This window comes from Anomaloglossus baeobatrachus, chromosome 11, assembly GCF_048569485.1.
Source record: "Anomaloglossus baeobatrachus isolate aAnoBae1 chromosome 11, aAnoBae1.hap1, whole genome shotgun sequence".
In the NCBI taxonomy this organism is placed as follows: domain Eukaryota; kingdom Metazoa; phylum Chordata; class Amphibia; order Anura; family Aromobatidae; genus Anomaloglossus; species Anomaloglossus baeobatrachus.
Window position 1 is genome coordinate 8,569,498 of NC_134363.1, and position 23,305 is coordinate 8,592,802.

Consider the following 23,305-nt stretch of genomic DNA (forward strand, 5'->3'; position numbering starts at 1 on the left):
CCATATAAGAACGCTCCGCAGCCCTGACCCCGTATAAGAACGCTCCGCTGCCCTGACCCCGTATAAGAACACTCCGCGGCCCTGACCCCATATAAGAACGCTCCGCGGCCCTGACCCCATATAAGAATGCTCCGCTGCCCTGACCCCGTATAAGAACGCTCCGCAGCCCTGACCCCATATAAGAACGCTCCGCAGCCCTGACCCCATATAAGAAAGCTCCGCAGCCCTGACCCCGTATAAGAACGCTCCGCAGCCCTGACCCCATATAAGAACGCTCCGCGGCCCTGACCCCATATAAGAACGCTCCGCAGCCCTGACCCCTCACACAGTAGCTGAGCGGTGACTGACAGTTCCATGTATCCACTGCACATGCTCCGCCTCCACAGGACAGCTCCGCCCTTGTTACCTACAGCGCATGCTCAGATAAGTATCTTAGCATTGGAGTGCGCAGGCGCAGTTCCCTGCTTGTGATTATCTCTTTGAGGGGTCTTCTGGTGGTCGTCTATTCTGAATATGTATTAACCATTGCCTTAAGGGTAATTTGTGGACCAGAAAATAACGACATTACCCACTGAGCCGTCACTGACAGCATATTTACTGCGCATGCTCAGAGCAAAGTTACGCCTCTCCTGTCACCTACTACGCATGCTCCCATAGGTTTCTGTGTACTGCGCAGGCGTGGAGCCCTGGTTGTGATTGGTCGCTGTGTGGTGACCGGGCCGTGCTCTCCGGTCGCCATGACGCTCTTTCATTTCGGTAACTGCTTCGCTTTGGCTTATTTCCCGTATTTCATCACCTACAAATGCAGCGGCCTGTAAGTACCGGAAACCGGGGGAAGGGGGTGCGAGTACCAGAAACCGCGAGCAAGGGGTGCGGGGTCCGGGCTGTGAGTACCGGGGGGAGGCGGTGGGTGCGGGGTCCGGGCTGCGAGTACCGGGGGGAGGCGGTGGGTGCGGGGTCTGGGCTGTGAGTACCGGGAGGAGGAGGAGGGTGCGGGGTCTGCGTTGTGAGTACCAGGAGGCGGGGTCTGGGCTGTGAGTACCGGGGGGCTGTGAGTATCGGGGTACGGGGTCTGGGCGGTGGGTGCGGGGTCCGGGCTGTGAGTACCAGGAGGCGGGGTCTGGGCTGTGAGTATCGGGGTACGGGGTCTGGGCTGTGAGTACCGGGAGGCGGGGTCTGGGCTGTGAGTACCGGGGGGCTGTGAGTATCGGGGTACGGGGTCCGGGCTGTGAGTACCGGGGTGCGGGCTGTGTCTCACTGTTTCTATGCTGCAGGTCGGAGTACAGCGCCTTCTGGAGATGTGTCCAGGCCGGAGCCACCTACCTGTGTGTGCAGCTCTGCAAGGTGAGGAGGGTCCTGCTGCCGGGGACTGGTGTAATCTGGGGGTACCAGTGACGGGTTACACAGGGGCTGCAGGTTACGTTGGGGAGACAGGGGGATTGTCGGGGGCGGGGGTGGCATTCCTGGCGGAGGGTACTCCAGTAAGTGGTGGCTGGGATGGCACAAAGGGGGGTGCAGCGTGGCCGTGATTGGGGCAGTGCAGGAGGTTTGGTTGGAACTAGGGATGGAAATAATGTGACACAGCAGAATACAGGGGGGTCGGGGGGGTCACAGGAGGTGATTTTGGGGCGGCGGTGGCGCAGGAGCAGACTGGCACCATTGATTGGGGAAAATTCATTAGGTGTAGTTGGTGCTAGAGGTAGAGGCCACGACTGATGCTGGCAGCGGCAGGCTCAGCTGTCATCGATCCCCGGGCATCATAGTGCCCGGATACAGGGGGGTGAGGGGCAGGTCGGGGTTCAGCGGGGTCCACATTCCAGTCAGTGCTGATTTTCCCTTTTCTTTTCCAGATGCTTTTCCTGGCCACCTTTTTCCCGACCTGGGAGGGAGCGGCCGGCGCTTACGACTTTATTGGGGTGAGACACTTCAGGCTTCTCCTGTTAGGGGGCGCTCCACCCGTTCTGATCATCAGTGCATTGAGTGAGTGACCCTTCCTCCAGTCACATCCAGAGCTGCACTCCTTTATCTGCTTTCAGGTTCTTGCACATCTGAATGACAGCCTATTATTCTCAGCTGTGCAGCAACGTGGGGGGCGACGCTTACAGCAAAAGACGTCTCTGCACTCCTGCAGGATACAAGTGCAGAATTGTGATTGCAGCTCCAGATGTGTACTAGAAGATGAAATGTGTTTTATAATAGCAGAATTGTGACTGCAGAGTAAATGACATAACTGCAGAATTGTGAATGCAGCTCTGGATGTGACTGGAGAATAAAACATTTAATAGGAGCAGAATTGTGAATGCAGCTCTGGATGTGACTGGAGAATAAAACATTTAATAGGAGCAGAATTGTGAATGCAGCTCTGGATGTGACTGGAGAATAAAACATTTAATAGGAGCAGAATTGTGAATGCAGCTCTGGATGTGACTGGAGAATAAAACATTAAATAGGAGCAGAATTGTGAATGCAGCTCTGGATGTGACTGGAGAATAAAACATTTAATAGGAGCAGAATTGTGAATGCAGCTCTGGATGTGACTGGAGAATAAAACATTTAATAGGAGCAGAATTGTGAATTCAGCTCTGGATGTGACTGGAGAATAAAACATTTAATAGGAGCCGAATTGTGAATGCAGCTCTGGATGTGACTGGAGAATAAAACATTTAATAGGAGCAGAATTGTGAATGCAGCTCTGAATGTGACTGGAGAATAAAACATTTAATAGGAGCAGAATTGTGAATGCAGCTCTGGATGTGACTGGAGAATAAAACATTTAATAGGAGCCGAATTGTGAATGCAGCTCTGGATGTGACTGGAGAATAAAACATTTAATAGGAGCAGAATTATGAATGCAGCTCTGGATAGATGTGATGGGGAGATGAGATGTGCTATAATGGCAGAAATGTGAAGGTAGTTTTTTACTTAAATGGGTAAATTACAGAAGTGTAGAATTGTGAATGCAGCTCTGACTGCGACAAAAGAATAACATTAAATAGCAGTAGAATTGTGAGTGCAGCTCTGGAGTATAACATTTGCTGTTTCCTAGGAATTCATGAAGGCCACGGTGGACCTGGCGGACCTGTTGGGTTTGCACTTGGTGATGTCTCGTAACGCAGGGAAAGGCGAGTACAAGATAATGGTGGCGGCGATGGGTTGGGCGACCGCGGAGCTGGTCATGTCCAGGTAAGGGTGCGTCTGGTACACGGTCCGAGCGGCTCCTCTGTGCAGTATGGAGCTGGCGGGAGACTCGGGTGCCCTTTGTTTCGGGGTAATTGCTGGCGTCTCGTTTGGTGCAGGTGTCTCCCCCTCTGGGTCGGCGCTCGAGGGATTGAATTTGACTGGAAATACATCCAGATGAGCATCGATTCCAACATCAGCCTGGTACGACCCCCCCCCCCCGCCCGAATCTTACATTACCATCCCCGTGCCCACCGCCCCCTCTGATCTCTGTACCCATTGGTGTTGTCAGGTGCACTACATGGCGGTGGCGGCCCTGGTCTGGATGTGGACACGCTACGATCTCCCCGCTCACTTCCGGCTTCCGGTCACCGTCCTGCTGGGGCTCAGCATGTACAAGGCCTTCCTATTAGAGTGAGTATGGGGCGAGGGTCTGCAGCAGCTTAAAGGTGGGGGGGACGGGAGGGTCATCCAGGAGCCCAGGACAGGGAGGGAACCTGGGGGGATGGAGGAAATGGGGGACAAGAGGGTGTGCCAGGAGGAGGAGGGAGGAAAGTCAACAAGGAGTGCAGGGTGGGGTGGGATGGGTTGTGGAAAAGGTCAGTCAGGGGCTCGGGACAGGGTGATAGCCTGAGGGGCGTATGGGGATGAGCGGTTCGGCCAGGACGGACGGGGGGGGGGGGGGGAGGGGAGGAAATCATCCAAGAGCTCATGATGAGGTGGGGGAGAGGGGTGTCGGCCAGGATAGGGTGGGGGAAGGGGGGGGGGTGTCGGCCGTGAACCCAGAGCAGATGAGGTGGAGAGGGGGTCGGCCGGGAGCCCAGGACAGATGGGAGAGGGGGGGGGGGGAAGTCGGCCGGGAGAAATGGCGGAAAGGGTGGGCCGGGATGGGGTGGTGGGGGGAGGTTTCCGCCGGGATGGGGTGGTGGGGAGAGGGTTCCGCCGGGATGGGGTGGTGGGGAGAGGGTTCCGCCGGGATGGGGTGGTGGGGAGAGGCTCCCGCCGGGATGGGGGGGGGGGGGGGGTTGGGGGGTCGGCCGGGATAGGGATGGTGGGGAGAGGGTTCCGCCGGGATGGAGGTGGTGGGGAGAGGGTCCCGCCGGGATGGGGTGGTGGGGAGAGGGGGGGGTCGGCCGAGAGCCCAGGATGGGGTGGTGGGGAGAGGGTTGGCCAGGAAGTGGGAATGGAAGGGGGAGGACAAATTTGGGAGGATGGAGGGGAGAGGGTCAGCCAAAGGGGGAAGGTGGGGAGGTACCAAGGTCGAGGGTCGGCCAGGAGGGGGTGATTTATGCTGCCTCTGGATGGTCTACACTGATTCTTTGGCCAGCTGTACTTTGTGCTTCCATTCACTGGCAGATAGCAGAGGTAGTGACTGTCTCCTCTCTTTCCAGCTGCTTCGTGCACATCTTCTTGCTGGGCAGTTGGACGGCGCTGCTCCTGAAGGCTGTGACCACCGGCGTGCTGTCCCTCAGCTGCCTCACGCTCTTCGTCAGCCTCGTTCACGGTAACTGATCCGGTCCCGCGCTCCCCACGGACTCTGCTGCGTTCAGGAAGATGTTTAAGAATCCGGAGAACTTTATACCTGTTATTATATAAAACCTTTATAATAAATCTGACTCGGACCCTTCACTGCCCGGGAGTCTCCTCCAGAGCTGCACTCACTGTTCTGCCCTGTGCACTGTAGGAGATGTAGGGTCAATAGGTAGGAAATGCATCTCTCACAATGCAGTGCGGCATAATATGGGGGGAGGGGGTCCTATTTCCTATTGAGTGCTGGCTCTAGTCACAGCCAGAGCTGCACTCACTATTCTGCTCTGAAGAACAAATGCTGCTATGCATGGTGGGAGAAGTAGGGTCAATAGGAAGGAAATGCATCTCCCACAATGCAGTGCGGCATAATTTGAGGGGGGGTCCCATTTCCTATTCTGAGTGCTGGCTCCAGTCACAGCCAGAGCTGCATTCACAATGCAGTTTTCTCGCTCAGATGCAATTGTAACAAAACCACAGCAGTCACATGTGTAATAATTTATTAATCTCTGTCGTGCGGCACTGTGACCTCACACGAGGTCTGCGGCCATCTCACAGGGCGCGAGAGGAAAAGTCACAGCGAAATGGAGGGGATGAAGGCGCCAGCCCCTCCGGCACAGTGGAGCGACACTGCAGCTGTTCCCAGATTTCCTATATACAGCAGATTCTCTGATTTCTCCACGACCAGCTCCTTGGTAGTGAGGGGTTCGGCCCCCCGTGTCTTCAGTGTGTGACGGGGTTCCGGGGCGCTAATAGTAAAGCTCCTTGTCCCACCAGCCTGCGGAGAACACAAGAATGACGATCATTTAAAGGGCCGGTTCAATTAAATAATCGTTTCATGCGCAGTCTGTAGGGTGTACTCACTTCCTGGGTGTCTGCGGACCCCGAGTTTACGGATCTCATCATACACGAAGATTAAAATCCCAAACGGCACAGGAACGAGCCACCACTGGAAGCTGCGGAGACAAGACGGAGGGGGTGAACGGAGAGACGTGACACGGGCAGATACGGAGGGGGGTCCAGACGCGGGGGGCTCTTACCGGATGGGCATGAAGTTGAAGACGTTGGGCATCCCCGGGCAGTAACACAAAAAGTTACCCAGCAACAGCTGGAAGACGATGGCGATCAGCAGCACCTTATTCCTGGGGGGGGGGAGGGGAGCGTTAGAGATGGGGACGGGTATCTGACACCGGGGGTCCGGGGATCGACGCACCTGAAAAATCCCTGCTGGAAGACGGACAGACGCCGGGTCTTTCTGATCAGGACGTCCGATATCTGGCAGACCTCGATGCTGAGGAAGAAGACGGTGTAGCAGTTGTACTGCTGGTAGAGGCGCTGGCTGAACGTCTGCGGGGAAAGCAAGGGTTAATCTGTCTATACAGTGTATGTATGCCCTGCGCAGGAGAGTGCGGCACATTGCGCCCTGCTTGGCCCCCTTGCGTTACCCATTCCTGGCCGTAGCTGTCCTCCAAGTCCTGCAGGTGCTGGTTCTCCCAATGGGCGCGGAGACTGATGCAATAAGCTGGGAACCAGCCCTCCTGCGCCATCACCGTGAAGTAATCCACAAAGCCGGCAAACGACTGGATCACACCTGGAAAAGACGGAGATCAGGATCCGCCGAGGTTCCCCCCCCCCCCCCCCCCCGTACTACAGCCCGAGGCTCACCGATCTGGAAGTAGGAGTACACCGCCAGAGCCTCGTTCACCAGGCGGTCACGCCGAGGGTTCCTGGGCTTCAGATGCATAATGTCGCTCTCCGCCTTCTCATAGGCCAGAGACACGGAGGGGAACTGACCGAGCGGAGACAGAAGAGACTGCGGTCAGTGTCCACCTAATATCTCATCTACTGTATTGTACTGTACTGTCTGTATTATACTACAGAGCTGCACTCACTATTCTGCTGGTGCAGTCACTGTGTATATACATTACTGATCCTGAGTTCCCTCCTGTATTATACTCCAGAGCTACACTCACTATTCTGCTGGTGCAGTCACTGTGTATATACATTACTGATCCTGAGTTCCCTCCTGTATTATACTCCAGAGCTGTAGTCACTATTCTGCTGGTGCAGTCACTGTGTACATACATTACTGATCCTGAGTTACATCTTGTATTATGCTCCAGAGCTGCACTCACTATTCTGCTGGTGCAGTCACTGTGTACATACATTACTGATCCTGAGTTACCTCCTGTATTATACTCCAGAGCTGCACTCACTATTCTGCTGGTGCAGTCACTGTGTACATACATTACATTACTGATCCTGAGTTACATCCTGTATTACACTCCAGAGCTGCACTCACTATTCTGCTGGTGCAGTCACTGTGTACATACATTACATTACTGATCCTGAGTTCCCTCCTGTATTATACTCCAGAGCTGCACTCACTATTCTGCTGGTGCAGTCACTGTGTACATACATTACATTATTGATCCTGAGTTACCTCCTGTATTATACTCCAGAGCAGTACTCACTATTCTGCTGGTGCAGTCACTGTGTACATACATACATTACTGATCCTGAGTTACCTCCCACTATTCTGCTGGGGCAGTCACTGTGCACATACATTACATTACTGATCCTGAGTTACCTCCTGTATTATACTCCAGAGCTGCACTCACTATTCTGCTGGTGCAGTCACTGTGTACATACATTACATTACTGATCCTGAGTTACCTCCTGTATTATACTCCAGAGCTGCACTCACTATTCTGCTGGTACAGTCACTGTGTACATACATTACATTACTGATCCTGAGTTACCTTCTGTATTATACTCCAGAGCTGCACTCACTATTCTGCTAGTGCAGTCACTGTGTACATACATTACATTACTGATCCTGAGTTACCTCCTGTATTATACTCCAGAGCTGCACTCACTATTCTGCTGGTGCAGTCAGATTGGACATACATTGCATTGCAGAATTGTGAGTGCAGCTCTGGAGTCTGGCATCTCGTGCGTTACTCACGATGTCGGTGCACAGCTCTATGAAGAGTATGGTGATGCAGCCCAGGGGCAGGGGGACGCTGGCGGTGATGTAGATGAGGTACGGGGCCAGCTCGGGGATGTTCTTGGTCAGGGTGTAGGCGATGGATTTCTTCAGATTGTCAAAAATCAGACGACCTGATAGAAAGCAATGCATTATATACAACGCTGGAAAGAAGAGAATCCTTCCCTCTGCACATCCCCAGCACTGCCAGCAGGTGACGCCAGATCCCCAGCACTGCCAGCGGGTGACGCCAGATCCCCAGCACTGCCAGCGGGTGACGCCAGATCCCCAGCACTGCCAGCAGGTGGCGCAGATCCCCGCAGCATCTGCACCTTGTTCCACGCCGGTGACGATGGAGGCGAAGTTATCGTCCAGCAGGATCATGTCGGCCGCGTTCTTTGCTGCATCCGACCCTGCGATTCCCATAGCGATCCCGATGTCGGCCTTCTTCAGAGCGGGAGAATCATTGACCCCATCCCCCGTCACTGCCACAATGGCTCCCTGCAAGAACCGCAAGCAGCGCTGCAGTCACAGCTGATAGAGTGCGAGCTCTTCAGACCACTGTGCCCCATACATAGTGCAGACATTACACGACCGGGTATTTACCAGTTTCTGACAACTTTCCACAATAATCAACTTCTGCTGCGGGGACGTACGGGCGAACACCATCTCGGGGTGCATCTTCAGCACCTCCACCAGCTCCTCACTGCTCATGTCTTTCAGCTGCCCACCATTAATGACACACGCCCGAGCATCTCTGAGGGGCACATGAGATTATTAATCATCCTGTATTATACTCCAGAGCTGCACTCACTATTCTGCTGGTGCAGTTATTGTATACATACATTTTCTGATCCTGAGTTACCTCCTGTATTATACTCCAGAGCTGCACTCACTATTCTGCTGGTGTAGTCACTGTGTACATACATTACTGATCCTGAGTTACCTCCTGTATTATACTCCAGAGCTGCCCTCACTATTCTGCTGCTGCAGTCACTGTGTACATACAATACATTACTGATCCTGAGTTCCCTCCTGTATTATACTCCAGAGCTGCACTCACTATTCTGCTGGTGAAGTCACTGTAGATACATTACATTACTGATCCTGAGTTACCTCCTGTATTATACTCCAGAGCTGCACTCACTATTCTGCTGGTGTAGTCACTGTGTACATACATTACATTACTGATCCTGAGTTACCTCCTGTATTATACTCCAGAGCTGCACTCACTATTCTGCTGGTGCAATCACTGTGTACATACATTACTGATCCTGAGTTACCTCCTGTATTATACTCCGGAGCTGCACTCACTATTCTGCTGGTGCAGTCACTGTGTACATACATTACATTACTGATCCTGAGTTACCTCCTGTATTACACCCCAGAGCTGCACTCACTATTCTGCTGGTGCAGTCACTGTGTACATACATTACATTACTGCTCCTGAGTTACCTCCTGTATTATACTCCAGAGCTGCACTCACTATTCTGCTGGTGCAGTCACTGTGTACATACATTACTGATCCTGAGTTACCTCCTGTATTATACTCTAGAGCTGCACTCACTATTCTGCTGGTGCAGTCACTGTGTACATACATTACTGATCCTTAGTTACCTCCTGTATTATACTCCAGAGTTGCACTCACTATTCTGGTGCAGTCACTGTGTACATACATTACATTACTGATCCTGAGTTACCTCCTGTATTATACTCCAGAGCTGCACTCACTATTCTGCTGGTGCAGTCACTGTGAACATACATTACTGATCCTGAGTTACCTCCTGTATTATCCTCTAGAGCTGCACTCACTATTCTGCTGGTGCAGTCACTGTGTACATACATTACTGATCCCGAGTTACCTCCTGTATTATACTCCAGAGCTGCACTCACTATTCTGCTGGTGCAGTCACTGTGTACATTCATTACTGATCCTGAGTTACCTCCTGTATTATCCTCTAGAGCTGCGCTCACTATTCTGCTGGTGCAGTCACTGTGTACATACATTACTGATCCTGAGTTACCTCCTGTCTTATCCTCTAGAGCTGGGCTCACTATTCTGCTGGTGCAGTCACTATGTACATACATTACTGATCCTGAGTTACCTCCTGTATTATGCTCCAGAGCTGCGCTCACTGTTCTGCTGGGGTTTATCATTACCGTTTGTTCACTTGCTCTACAGGGATGCGTAGGCGAGCTGCGATGTCCTCCACGGTCTCGCTGCCCTCGGAGATGATCCCCACGCTGGCAGCGATCGCCTTGGCTGTGATTGGATGATCTCCCGTCACCATTATGACCTCGGCAGGAAAAGAAAAATTATCTTTTGTTGATCGTTTCTTTATTTTTTGGTTTGTGCCAAAAGTTATAAAATCCAAGAAGAGGATCTGAGGGGCAGGGATTCTGTGTGAGGAGGCTTAGACGCCGGCATGCTGCTCTGGGAACTTAAAGCTGTAAATTGCTTTCATCCTAAGCCCTATAATGAGGCTCGTTATATGGTCAATATTCCAATAGTGAGGCCGACCCATGCAATGATCAGCCTCATCCACCAGGTGGTGCTGTGGAGTCCGGAGCACTTACTCGAATTCCTGCGGTTCTGCATTTCATGACCGCGTCCGGGACGGTGGCTCTAGGGGGGTCAATCATGGAGATCAATCCTGCGAAGCACAGGCCACTGGTGGGAAAGTTCATGTCTTCCGTGTCAAAGTGATATCCACGGGGAAACTCCTTCTCGTTGAGGTAGAGGTGGCAGAAACCTGAGGGGTGTAAGGAAGGGTCACCATAGACTTATCCCACTATGGTGCACCACAGGCTAAAGAACCCAAAAGCCAAGGACGTCCTCCATGGGCCTACCCAAGACTCTCTCCCCGAGGCCACCCAGGTCCATGTACGCCGTCTGGAAGGCTTCCTGCCACTGAGCGTCCAGAGGAAGCTCCTGCCCTTTTATCATGATGGTGGAACATCTCTCCAGGATCCGCTCCGGGGCGCCCTTCATCACCAGGAGATAGCGCAGGTCCAGGGGGTCCTGAAGCTCATGGATGGACAGCTGGAGGACAGAAGATCATCATTGTACATCACCATAAGACCCCCAATAACCATAATGGAGAAGTAATGTTGAGAACTTTGGAGAGGACCATGAAAATAAGTGAAAGCTCTCACCAGTCACAGCTATAAAACGCAATGCTATCCCTAAACTCAGGGATACTCCTGAAGGTGGGGATGCCTGGGTCTCCTTCCTGGCCAGTGGAGGCTCTCACCAGTCACAGCTATAAAACGCAATGCTATCCCTAAACTCAGGGATACTCCTGAAGCTGGGGATGCCTGGGTCTCCTTCCTGGCCATTGGAAGCTCTCACCAGTCACAGCAAAACAACACAGCTAAAAGGCAATGCTATCCATAATCTCAGGGATACTCCTGAAGGTGGGGATGCCTGGGTCTCCTTCCTGGCCAGTGGAAGCGCTCACCAGTCACAGCTATAAAACACAATGCTATCCCTAAACTCAGGGATACTCCTGAAGGTGGGGATGCCTGGGTCTCCTTCCTGGCCATTGGAAGCTCTCACCAGTCACAGCAAAACAACACAGCTAAAAGGCAATGCTATCCATAATCTCAGGGATACTCCTGAAGGTGGGGATGCCTGGGTCTCCTTCCTGGCCATTGGAAGCTCTCACCAGTGACAGCAAAAACGTAATTCTATCCCTAATCTCAGGTATACTCCTCAAGGTGGGGATGTCTGGGACTCCTTCCTGGCCAGTTGAAGATCTCACCAGTCACAGCAAAAACGCAATTCTATCCCTAATCTCAGGGATACTCCTGAAGGTGGGGATGCCTGGGTCTCCTTCCTGGCCAGTGGAAGCTCTCACCAGTCACAGGAAAAAACCCCACAATGCTATTTCTAATCTCAGGAATACTCCTCAAGGTGGGGATGCCTGGGTCACCTTCCTGGCCAGTGGAAGCTCTCACCAGTCACAGCAAAAAAAAACGCAGCTAAAACACAATACTATCCCTAATCTCAAGGATGCTCTTGATGGTGGAGAGGTCTGAGTCTCCTTCCTGGTCCTGCTCCTTACCAGTCCTGATCTGATTCCCCCTCCTCCCAGGGTGGAACGTGACAGGAGTGTGATGAAACCCACAGATAGACAGACAAGGGAAACCCAAAACTCTGTCACACCGCACACACACAAAGGTAAAGACAATAAGGGGTTCAGGAGGAAAACAAGAGCAGGAAGGCAATAACAAAACAACAAGGGTAAACTCCACAACCACACCAAGCAAAGCACAAGTATCTCTCTGGGACACCACAGCTCACAGACCAACAAAGACAAACCATAGCTGGCATGGGTGGAAGGTTTCAACCAGTATTAATAGGAGGGGAGCAGATATTATAGTTTTCCCCACAACATGGTATCAAAGGAGCCAGCAGACCTGCAGAGATTAACTCCACAACCACACCAAGCAAAGAGCACAACTATCTCTAGAAAGTCTGGTACACCACAAGTCACAGACTGACAAAGACAAACTATAGCTGCCATGGGTGAAAGGTTTCCACCAGCATAAATAGCAGGGAAGCAGATGTGATAGGCCTCCCCACATCATGTGACTAAAATAGCAAGCAGACCAGCAGAGATTAACTCCACAACCACACCATGCAAAGAGCACAACTATCTCCAGAAAGTCTGGGACACCACAAGTCACAGACCGACAAAGACAAACTATAGCTGGCATGGGTGGACGTTTTCCACAAGCATAAATAGGAGAACAGATGTGAGAAGCCTCAGTACATGTGCCCAAAGGAGCAAATAGACCAGCAGAGATGAACTCCTGCTAGCTTGACTATGAATGAGCACACAGCAGGTTGACACTTGTGTCTGCCTGTGTTGATACCAGACACCAGAAAAGCCATCGGGCAGAGTGTCAGAGTCTGCAGTCTGAACAGATTCCAATGCCGCCATGAGAGTCGGTGAACTTTGTGCAAACCTCCGTGTGAGCCTCACCTGAAATTTGTTGGTGGAGTTGAAGGGAACTTCTGTCACTTTCTTGAAGCGATCTCGGTACTCCATGACGTTGCCGACCGTCAGCTCGGAGAACTTCAGCAGAGCCGTCTCCGAGGCGTCTCCGATCACGATGCGCTGTAGGGTGAGATGATATTTTCGGTCACACACTCTTTTAGTTTAGATTTTATACTATGAATTTACTCCTCACCTTGGGTACCGGGACCCCTTCTTGCCCTCCCTTGAAGGCGGCTCTGTTACAGAGACTGACCACCTTGCTCAGAGCTCTCCAAGTGTCCGACGTCTGGTCAAAGCTTTGTCCTGAAAAGAGAAGATTCCGGATTAGGAGGAAAGCATATTATTGAGGATTCTCCATATCTGGGGGCTTGGAGATCACCTGACTGGTCCTCAGTGGTGTCAGCCGAATGGATCTGGTTGTCAAACCACAAGTGGGACACGGTCATCCGGTTCTGGGTTAAGGTTCCCGTCTTGTCTGAGCAGATGACTGAGGTCGAGCCCAGGGTTTCCACAGCCTCGAGGTTCTTCACTACACAGTTTTTTCGGGCAAGACGCTTGGCAGTAAGAGACAGACAAACCTAAGGACAGAGGCTGAGTTAGAAGCCCATGAGATGGAGCAGAACCAAATCCACTCATGGTGTCAAGGTCCTCCTGCTCATTTTGACCATTGTGCCTGGTCTGTAGGTTTCTCACCGTGACAGTGGCCAGGAGCCCCTCAGGGACGTAGGCCACCACAATAGCCATGAAGAAGACCATGGCACGGAGGAAGGGGTAGCCGATAACCATGGCCACCACAAAGAAGGTAGCTCCAAAGAAGATGGCCAAACCAGCGATGATGTCCACAAAGTGCTCAATCTCAATGGCGATTGGTGTCTTCTCGTTTCCCACGCCTGATGCCAAGCTGGCAATGCGACCAATGATAGTGCGGTCGCCGGTGTTGATAATTATTCCAGTGGCAGTTCCTATTAAGAGTTATTGAATTAAACATGGGGCATAATAATTTTTGGATTTGTATCTACTAATATATACGATCCAACCCAAGAGGTTGGTCTTCAGCTATAGATACCACCTTAAAAGATCCATAAGGTCACAAGTGAAGGTCTTCTTCTGGTTGTACTCCACCCCACATCCAGATGTGATAACTCACCATATGTCTGAAGTCTAAAACCACAGAGGCTCCTCATCGGGATCGGACCTCCATAACAATAGACTCCACTCAAACATATGGTTGACGACCAGATATGTATCCAACTTTACCTTCCAAACACATGGTGGAGAAGAAGGCAATGTTTCTTGTTTCCAAAGGACTTTCATGGGTATATTCTGGAGATCGAGTCTGGGGTTCGGATTCTCCAGTTAGGGAGGAGTTGTCCACCTGAAACACGATGAAGGCTTAGCGTGTCAACCAATCTCCGAGTTTCCATAGACAAATTGTCCAGATAACCCAGAGGGTGAGGAACGTATTCAAATTTCAGAACATCTAGGAACATCTAGACCTAGAGAGGCGATTGGCGGATCCATACCTTACAACCTTGTGATGAGATAATTCTGATGTCCGCCGGTACACGATCTCCACCCTTGATCTCCACCAAGTCTCCCACCACTAGTTGGTTGGCATTGATCTGAAACTTTTCCCCGTCTCGTATCACTGTTGCTTGCTGAAACGAAAACCTGAGGCATCAACTCCGAGCAACGGCCTGAAGCTTCTTGATATTGTGTTATGGTGGAAATCTCTAACCGTCCGGTGAACACCATGTGTCCTACCTGAGGCACCAGGTTCTTGAAGCTGGCGATGATGTTGGTGCTCTTGAATTCCTGGTAATAACCAAAGCAGCCGGTGACGACCACGACGGCTATGAGGGTGATGGCCAAATACAACTGGAAGAAGAAGAAGACAATCGTGGTAGAGCCTTTGGTGGTTTATGTCCCTCCAATCCCATAAAGCCAACCATGTGCAGAACATTTCTGGCTCCAAAACTCCTCCAGCTCCAGCAAGACCTTCCAAGAAACACCTTCATCGTTATTAGTGTCAGGGTCAGGAACCTGTGCGGTCACATGCGCTGCCCCCAGGAGGTTGGGGGACGTCATTGCTTGGTCACTGTACGGTTGCATTAATTTAGCACTGCATGGCAGAATTGTGTCTTCATTACATGGTGGTATTATTTAGAGATTGCATGGGGGGGTTTTATGTGTTCACTCTATAGTATTACTATATGAGCAAATCATGGTGCTATTTATGTGTTCACTGTAGAGAAGTATTATTTGGGAACTGAATGGCGGTATTATATGGGCAGTGTATTGTGGTATTACTTTAAAACTCATGATGATATGTGGTTGGTGTATAACAGTATTATTAGGGCTCCTCAGTGACCATAGTCACTGTATAGGAGTATTATTTGAGTGCCTCATAGTGGTTTTAAGTGGTCATTGTATAGTGGTATTATAAGGTGACTATTGTCTGTACACTGTATAGTTGTATTGTCTGTGCACCTTATGATGGTATTGTCTGTGCACTGTATAGCTGTATTGTCTGTGCACTGTATGGCGGTATTATCTGCACACTGTATGGCTGTATTGTCTGTGCACTGTATGGTGGTATTCTCTGTGTACTGTATGGCTGTATTATCTGTGCACTGTATGGCTGTATTGTCTGTTCACTGCATGGTGGTATCTGTGCACTGTATGGCTGTATTGTCTGTGCACAGTATGGTGGTATTGTCTGTGCACTGTATGGCTGTATTGACTGTGCACTATATGGTGGTATTATCTGTGCAATGTATGGTGGTATTATCTGTGTACTGTATGATTGTATTGCCTGTGCACTGCATGGTGGTATTATCTGTGCACTGTATGGCTGTATTGTTTGTGCATTGTATGGCTGTATTGTCTGTGCACTGTATGTTGGTATTGTATATGCACTGTATGGTGGTATTATATGGTGACTATTTGGCTGTATTATCAGTGCACTGTATGTTGGTATTATCTGAGCACTGTATGGTGGTATTATCTCTGCATTTTATGGTCGTATTATCTGAGCACTGTATGGTGGTATTATATGGTGACTCTTTGGCTGTATTGTCTGTGCACTGTATGGCGGTATTATATGTGCACTGTATGGTGGTATTATCTGTACACTGTATGGCGGTATTATATGTGCACTGTATGGTGGTATTATCTGTACACTGTATGGCGGTATTATATGTGCACTGTATGGTGGTATTATCTGTGCACTGTATGGTGGTATTATATGTGCACTGTATGGTGGTATTATATGTGCACTGTATGGTGGTATTATCTGTGCACTGTATGGTGGTATTATCTGTGCACTGTATGGTGGTATTATCTGTGCACTGTATGGCGGTATTATATGTGCACTGTATGGTGGTATTATATGGTGACTCTTTGGCTGTATTATCTGTGCACTGTATGGCGGTATTATATGTGCACTGTAGGGTGGTATTATCTGTGCACTGTATGGTGGTATTATGTGGTGACTATTTGATGGTATTATTTAAGCACTGAATAGGGCATTTGGAAAACAAGTCGCACGCTATTCGGGTTCTCGTTGTTGTCCCCCCCCCGGTGTATACATCACATTGTACCCTATAGCTGCACTAATATTTTCAGGGGACCCCCGTGGACTCCCCACATTTGCTCCTCAGACTCACGTTGTCGGCGCTGGTCATATCTCCCTGCGAGCACTGGATCCCGAAGGCGATGAGGCAGATGACGGCGGCCACCCACATCAGGCACTGCAGCCCCCCCGCCAGCTGCCGGGCGAACTTCACGTACTCGGGGGTCCCTTTTGGGGGCTTCAGCTCGTTGGGGCCGTCTCTGATCAGGATCTCGCCGGCGTAGCTGCTCTTCATCCCCTGCGGTATAGAACACGTATATATGATCCGTACATTATGGGATGGCGGCGGCCGGGGGCGCACGTACCCTGGAGATGCTGGTCTGGTACTTCAGCTCCAGCTCCTCGATGCTCAGCTCGTGGTCATCCTAGAAGAAGACATACAATATAAGGCGCCAGACGTGGCTGATAACAGAGAGCAACAGATGGCTATTTTCCAAATGGCTGATAACAGAGAACAATAAATAGCACTAGCGTTGGTGTTTTTCACTGTTGTGACACATGGCAGGTGTTTCCACACTGATGACCGCCATGAATTTGTCGGTTTGCAATCTACCGTATAGAAATGACTAAGAAATGCCGAAATCCCGTTACATCACCGTCACCTCCAATTAAAGGGACAGCGTCATCTTATAGGAAGAGCAGCGGAGGAGGTGGGGGGGGGGGGGGGCAGGGAGGTCTCATAAATTGCTTCACTTATCTGATGTCTCAGTTACCTCCAGAGCTGCGCTCATAATTCTGTCTGCTGCTTTGTAATTTACTCCCCCACCATTAAACTGTTACATACCGCTATATCTGAGAGTTTATACTAGAAACCCCAAAATAAAGCGAAGAAAACTCTGTACAAAAAGACCTGATGACTGGCAACCCGAGAGCAGTAGTATGAGTGCAGCTCTGGATGTGACTATAGGCTCCTCCCCCGAACCAGGGACTCCTTACAATGTCCATTTCTTTCTTCATACTCTCCAGCTTTTCTTTCTTCTTCATTCCTTTTCCTTCTTTCTTCTTAATTTTCACGTCCATCTCCCCCATTCCATTCCTCCCGGCCTCCACCGAGAACATATCATAATTCTCCTGTGCGGGGGAAAAACAAAGTATTATAGCGGTTATATTCTTATATATAGGAGCAGTATTATAGTAGTTATATTCTTGTACATAGGGGCAGTATTATAGCAGTTATATTCTTGTACATAGGGGCAGTATTATAGTAGTTATATTCTTGTACATAGGGCAGTATTATAGTAGTTATATTCTTGTACATAGGGGCAGTATTATAGTAGTTATATTCTTGTACATAGGGGCAGTATTATAGTAGTTATATTCTTGTACATAGGGGCAGTATTATAGTAGTTATATTCTTGTACATAGGGCCAGTATTATAGTAGTTATATTCTTGTATATAGGAGCAGTATTATAGTAGTTATATTCTTATATATAGGAGCAGTATTATAGTAGTTATATTCTTGTACATAGGGGCAGAATTATAGTAGTTATATTCCTGTACATAGGGGCAGTATTATGGTAGTTATATTCTTATAAATAGGAGCAGTATTATAGTAGTTATATTCTTGTATATAAGGGGCAGTATTATAGTAGTTATATTCTTGTATATAGGACGTAGTATTATAGTAGTTATATTCTTGTACATAGGGGGCAGTATTATAGTAGATATATTCTTGTACATAGGGGAAGTATTATAGTAGTTATATTCTTGTATATAGGGGCAGTATTATAGTAGTTATATTCTTGTACATAGGGGCAGTATTATAGTAGTTATATTCTTGTACATAGGGGAAGTATTATAGTAGTTATATTCTTGTACATAGAGGCAGTATTATAGTAGTGATATTCTTGTATATAGGGGCAGTATTATAGTAGTTATATTCTTGCACATAGGAGCAGTATTATAGTAGTTATATTCTTGCACATAGGAGCAGTATTATAGTAGTTATATTCTTGTACATAGGGGGCAGTATTATAGTAGTTATATTCCTGTATATAGGGGCAGTATTATAGTAGTTATATTCCTGTATATAGGGGCAGTATTATAGTAGTTATATTCTTGTATATAGGGGGCAGTATTATACTAGTTATATTCTTGTACATAGGGGGCAGTATTATAGTAGTTATATTATACATAGGGGGCAGTATTATAGTAGTTATATTCTTGTATATAGGGGCAGTATTATAGTAGTTATAGTCTTGTATATAGGGGGCAGTATTATAGTAGTTATATTATACATAGGGGGCAGTATTATAGTAGTTATATTCTTGTATATAGGGGCAGTATTATAGTAGTTATATTCTTGTACATTGGAGCAGTATTATAGTAGTTATATTCTTGTACATAGGGGGCAGTATTATAGTAGTTATATTCTTGTATATAGGGGCAGTATTATAGTAGTTATATTCTTGTACATTGGAGCAGTATTATAGTAGTTATATTCTTGTACATAGGGGGCAGTATTATAGTAGTGATATTCTTGTATATAGGGGCAGTATTATAGTAGTGATATTCTTGTATATAGGGGCAGTATTATAGCAGTTATATTCTTGTACATAGGGGCAATATTATAGTAGTTATATTCTTGTATATAGGGGCAGTATTATAGTAGTGATATTCTTGTATATAGGGGCAGTATTATAGTAGTTATATTCTTGTACATAGGGGGCAGTATTATAGTAGTTATATTCTTGTATATAGGGGCAGTATTCTAGCAGTTATATTCTTGTACATAGGGAGCAGTATTATAGTAGTTATATTCTTGTACATAGGGCAGTATTATAGTAGTTATATTCTTGTACATAGGGGCAGTATTATAGTAGTTATATTCTTGTACATAGGGGCAGTATTATAGTAGTTATATTCTTATATATAGGGGCAGTATTATAGTAGTTATATTCTTGTACATAGGGGCAGTATTATAGTAGTTATATTCTTGTACATAGGGGCAGTATTATAGTAGTTATATTCTTGTACATAGGGGCAGTATTATAGTAGTTATATTCTTGTATATAGGGGGCAGTATTATAGTAGTTATATTCTTGTATATAGGGGCAGTATTATAGTAGTTATATTCTTGTACATAGGGAGCAGTATTATAGTAGTTATATTCTTGTACATAGGGGCAGTATTATAGTAGTTATATTCTTGTACATAGGGGCAGTATTATAGTAGTTATATTCTTGTACATAGGGGCAGTATTATAGTAGTTATATTCTTATATATAGGGGCAGTATTATAGTAGTTATATTCTTGTACATAGGGGCAGTATTATAGTAGTTATATTCTTGTACATAGGGGCAGTATTATAGTAGTTATATTCTTGTACATAGGGGCAGTATTATAGTAGTTATATTCTTGTATATAGGGGGCAGTATTATAGTAGTTATATTCTTGTATATAGGGGCAGTATTATAGTAGTTATATTCTTGTACATAGGGAGCAGTATTATAGTAGTTATATTCTTGTACATAGGGGCAGTATTATAGTAGTTATATTCTTGTACATAGGGGGCAGTATTATAGTAGTTATATTCTTGTACATAGGGGCAGTATTATAGTAGTTATATTCTTGTACATAGGGGCAGTATTATAGTAGTTATATTCTTGTATATAGGGGCAGTATTATAGTAGTTATATTCTTGTACATAGGGGCAGTATTATAGTAGTTATATTCTTGTATATAGGGGCAGTATTATAGTAGTTATATTCTTGTACATAGGGGCAGTATTATAGTAGTTATATTCTTGTATATAGGGGCAGTATTATAGTAGTTATATTCTTGTACATAGGGGCAGTATTATAGTAGTTATATTCTTGTACATAGGGGCAGTATTATAGTAGTTATATTCTTGTATATAGGGGCAGTATTATAGTAGTTATATTCTTGTACATAGGGGCAGTATTATAGTAGTTATATTCTTGTACATAGGGGCAGTATTATAGTAGTTATATTCTTGTACATAGGGGGCAGTATTATAGTAGTTATATTCTTGTATATAGGGAGCAGTATTATAGTAGTTATATTCTTGTATATAGGGGCAGTATTATAGTAGTTATATTCTTGTACATAGGGGCAGTATTATAGTAGTTATATTCTTGTATATAGGGGCAGTATTATAGTAGTTATATTCTTGTACATAGGAGCAGTATTATAGTAGTTATATTCTTGTACATAGGGGCAGTATTATAGTAGTTATATTCTTGTACATAGGGGGCAGTATTATAGTAGTTATATTCTTGTATATAGGGGCAGTATTATAGTAGTTATATTCTTGTACATAGGGGGCAGTATTATAGTAGTTATATTCTTGTATATAGGGAGCAGTATTCTAGTAGTTATACCCCTGTACACAGTATGTACTTATCGCGGTGCTTTCTGCTGATATGTTGGGAGTAGTGTGCGGTGTAATCTTGCCTCTATAATCAGTATGTGGTGTATAATGCTTTGTGTAACTTGTAATCACTTTTATAATAATACAAGGAATTCCATTGGACACGATAAGACGGAGATATGATATCAGCAGCCGCCATTGTGCGGTGAGTTATTAGCTGGATGAGTGATAGGACGCAGTGCGGTAATATAGTCACAGTATACAGGACTCCAGTATATACCCCTCACTGCCGCCGTCCAGCAGAGGACTCGCATGCAGTTACATTCTCATCCTTAGGGGGCAGTATTGTGATGTGTAGATATAGTGTATATTGTAATGAATGGTACGGGGGTCGTGTGATGATTCTAGGGTCCGGGGCCCGGCGTCTCCCGAGAAGGATAATTATAGAGAGATGGAATTTGTAACAAATGGAGAAGATGAAATATCAACGGAAGAAACATTAGAAAGTTCTAGAGAAAAAAGCAAAAATCAGAGCAAGAGTCAGGATCTGTCCACAATCACTGCAACGTCCAGACCTGATACATTCCCTGTATAGTGGTATCTAATCCTCCCCTGTGTGATACTGTCTGCTGAGCTGTGTATCTAATCCACTCCTGTGTGATACTGTCTACTGAGCTGTGTATCTAATCCTCTCCTGTGTGATACTGTCTGCTGAGCTGTGTATCTAATCCTCTCCTGTGTGATACCGTCTGCTGAGCTGTGTATCTAATCCTCTCCTGTGTGATACTGTCTGCTGAGCTGTGTATCTAATCGTCTCCTGTGTGATACTGTCTACTGAGCTGTGTATCTAATCCTCCCCTGTGTGATACTGTCTGCTGAGCTGTGTATCTAATCCTCTCCTGTGTGATACTGTCTACTGAGCTGTGTATCTAATCCTCTCCTGTGTGATACTGTCTTCTGAGCTGTGTATCTAATCCTCTCCTGTGTGATACTGTCTGCTGAGCCGTGTATCTAATCCTATCCTGTGTGATACCGTCTGCTGAGCTGTGTATCTAATCCTCTCCTGTGTGATACTGTCTGCTGAGCTGTGTATCTAATCCTCTCCTGTGTGATACTGTCTGCTGAGCTGTGTATCTAATCCTCTCCTGTGTGATACTGTCTACTGAGCTGTGTATCTAATCCTCCCCTGTGTGATACTGTCTGCTGAGCTGTGTATCTAATCCTCTCCTGTGTGATACTGTCTACTGAGCTGTGTATCTAATCCTCTCCTGTGTGATACTGTCTTCTGAGCTGTGTATCTAATCCTCTCCTGTGTGATACTGTCTGCTGAGCCGTGTATCTAATCCTATCCTGTGTGATACCGTCTGCTGAGCTGTGTATCTAATCCTCTCCTGTGTGATACTGTCTGCTGAGCTGTGTATCTAATCCTCTCCTGTGTGATACTGTCTGCTGAGCTGTGTATCTAATCGTCTCCTGTGTTATACTGTCTGCTGAGCTGTGTATCTAATCCTCTCCTGTGTGATACTGTCTGCTGAGCCGTGTATCTAATCCTCTCCTGTGTGATACTGTCTGCTGAGCTGTGTATCTAATCCTCTCCTGTGTGATACTGTCTGCTGAGCTGTGTATCTAATCCTCTCCTGTGTGATACTGTCTACTGAGCTGTGTATCTAATCCTCTCCTGTGTGATACTGTCTGCTGAGCTGTGTATCTAGTCCTCTCCTGTGTGATACTGTCTGCTGAGCTGTGTATCTAATCCTCTCCTGTGTGATACTGTCTGCTGAGCTGTGTATCTAATCGTCTCCTGTGTGATACTGTCTGCTGAGCTGTGTATCTAATCCTCTCCTGTGTGATACTGTCTGCTGAGCTGTGTATCTAATCCTCTCCTGTGTGATACTGTCTACTGAGCTGTGTATCTAATCCTCTCCTGTGTGATACTGTCTGCTGAGCTGTGTATCTAGTCCTCTCCTGTGTGATACTGTCTGCTGAGCTGTGTATCTAATCCTCTCCTGTGTGATACTGTCTGCTGAGCCGTGTATATAATCCTCTCCTGTGTGATACTGTCTGCTGAGCTGTGTATCTAATCCTCTCCTGTGTCATACTGTCTGCTGAGCTGTGTATCTAGTCCTCTCCTGTGTGATACTGTCTGCTGAGCCGTGTATCTAATCCTCTCCTGTGTGATACCCTGTCACATTCTTACCTTCTTCCCCATCTTGCTGGTCCGGTGTTGCTGAGACTTGTGGTTGCCGCCAACAAATCTTGGCGCGGACGTGCAGTCGCCTTATAAACTCCGGGAGCCGCCGCGCGCTGCGTCTGTGGGCGCGATCCAATCTTAGGGCCGCGATAAAGCAAGGACGAGGAGATTACAGAACCTTCTCCTGCCCTTCACTGCTGCGCTGAGCATCTGTATCACACATCGGAGGATTAGATACACCGCTCAGCAGACAGTATCACACAGGAGAGGATTAGATACACAGCTCAGCAGACAGTATCACACAGGAGAGGATTAGATACACAGCTCAGCCGACAGTATCACACAGGAGAGGATTAGATACACAGCTCAGCCGACAGTATCACACAGGAGAGGATTAGATACACAGCTCAGCAGACAGTATCACACAGGAGAGGATTAGATACACGG

General features: G+C 47.5%; 2 protein-coding genes across 2 annotated transcripts; one reads left to right on the forward strand and one right to left on the reverse strand.

Moving 5' to 3' along the window:
- The first annotated feature begins 671 nt into the window (after positions 1–671).
- On the forward strand, positions 672–4,809 carry TMEM147 (transmembrane protein 147). The gene is made up of 7 exons (XM_075328344.1): positions 672–814; positions 1,275–1,344; positions 1,851–1,916; positions 3,047–3,183; positions 3,297–3,381; positions 3,470–3,591; positions 4,569–4,809. The coding sequence occupies exons 1-7, from the start codon at positions 738–740 to the stop codon at positions 4,687–4,689; spliced, it is 678 nt and encodes a 225-aa protein (XP_075184459.1). The 5' UTR covers positions 672–737; the 3' UTR covers positions 4,690–4,809.
- Positions 4,810–5,187: 378 nt separating this feature from the next.
- Positions 5,188–22,909, reverse strand: ATP4A (ATPase H+/K+ transporting subunit alpha). The gene is made up of 23 exons (XM_075328343.1): positions 22,865–22,909; positions 17,270–17,404; positions 16,639–16,698; positions 16,368–16,571; positions 14,464–14,577; positions 14,223–14,357; positions 13,957–14,074; positions 13,393–13,661; positions 13,079–13,277; positions 12,893–13,002; positions 12,685–12,819; positions 10,544–10,736; positions 10,271–10,446; positions 9,854–9,990; positions 8,300–8,450; positions 8,026–8,194; positions 7,673–7,827; positions 6,370–6,493; positions 6,150–6,295; positions 5,918–6,051; positions 5,745–5,846; positions 5,569–5,660; positions 5,188–5,482 (listed from the first exon to the last, which is right to left on the reverse strand). The coding sequence occupies exons 1-23, from the start codon at positions 22,874–22,876 to the stop codon at positions 5,454–5,456; spliced, it is 3,099 nt and encodes a 1,032-aa protein (XP_075184458.1). The 5' UTR covers positions 22,877–22,909; the 3' UTR covers positions 5,188–5,453.
- Between the last annotated feature and the right edge of the window lie 396 nt (positions 22,910–23,305).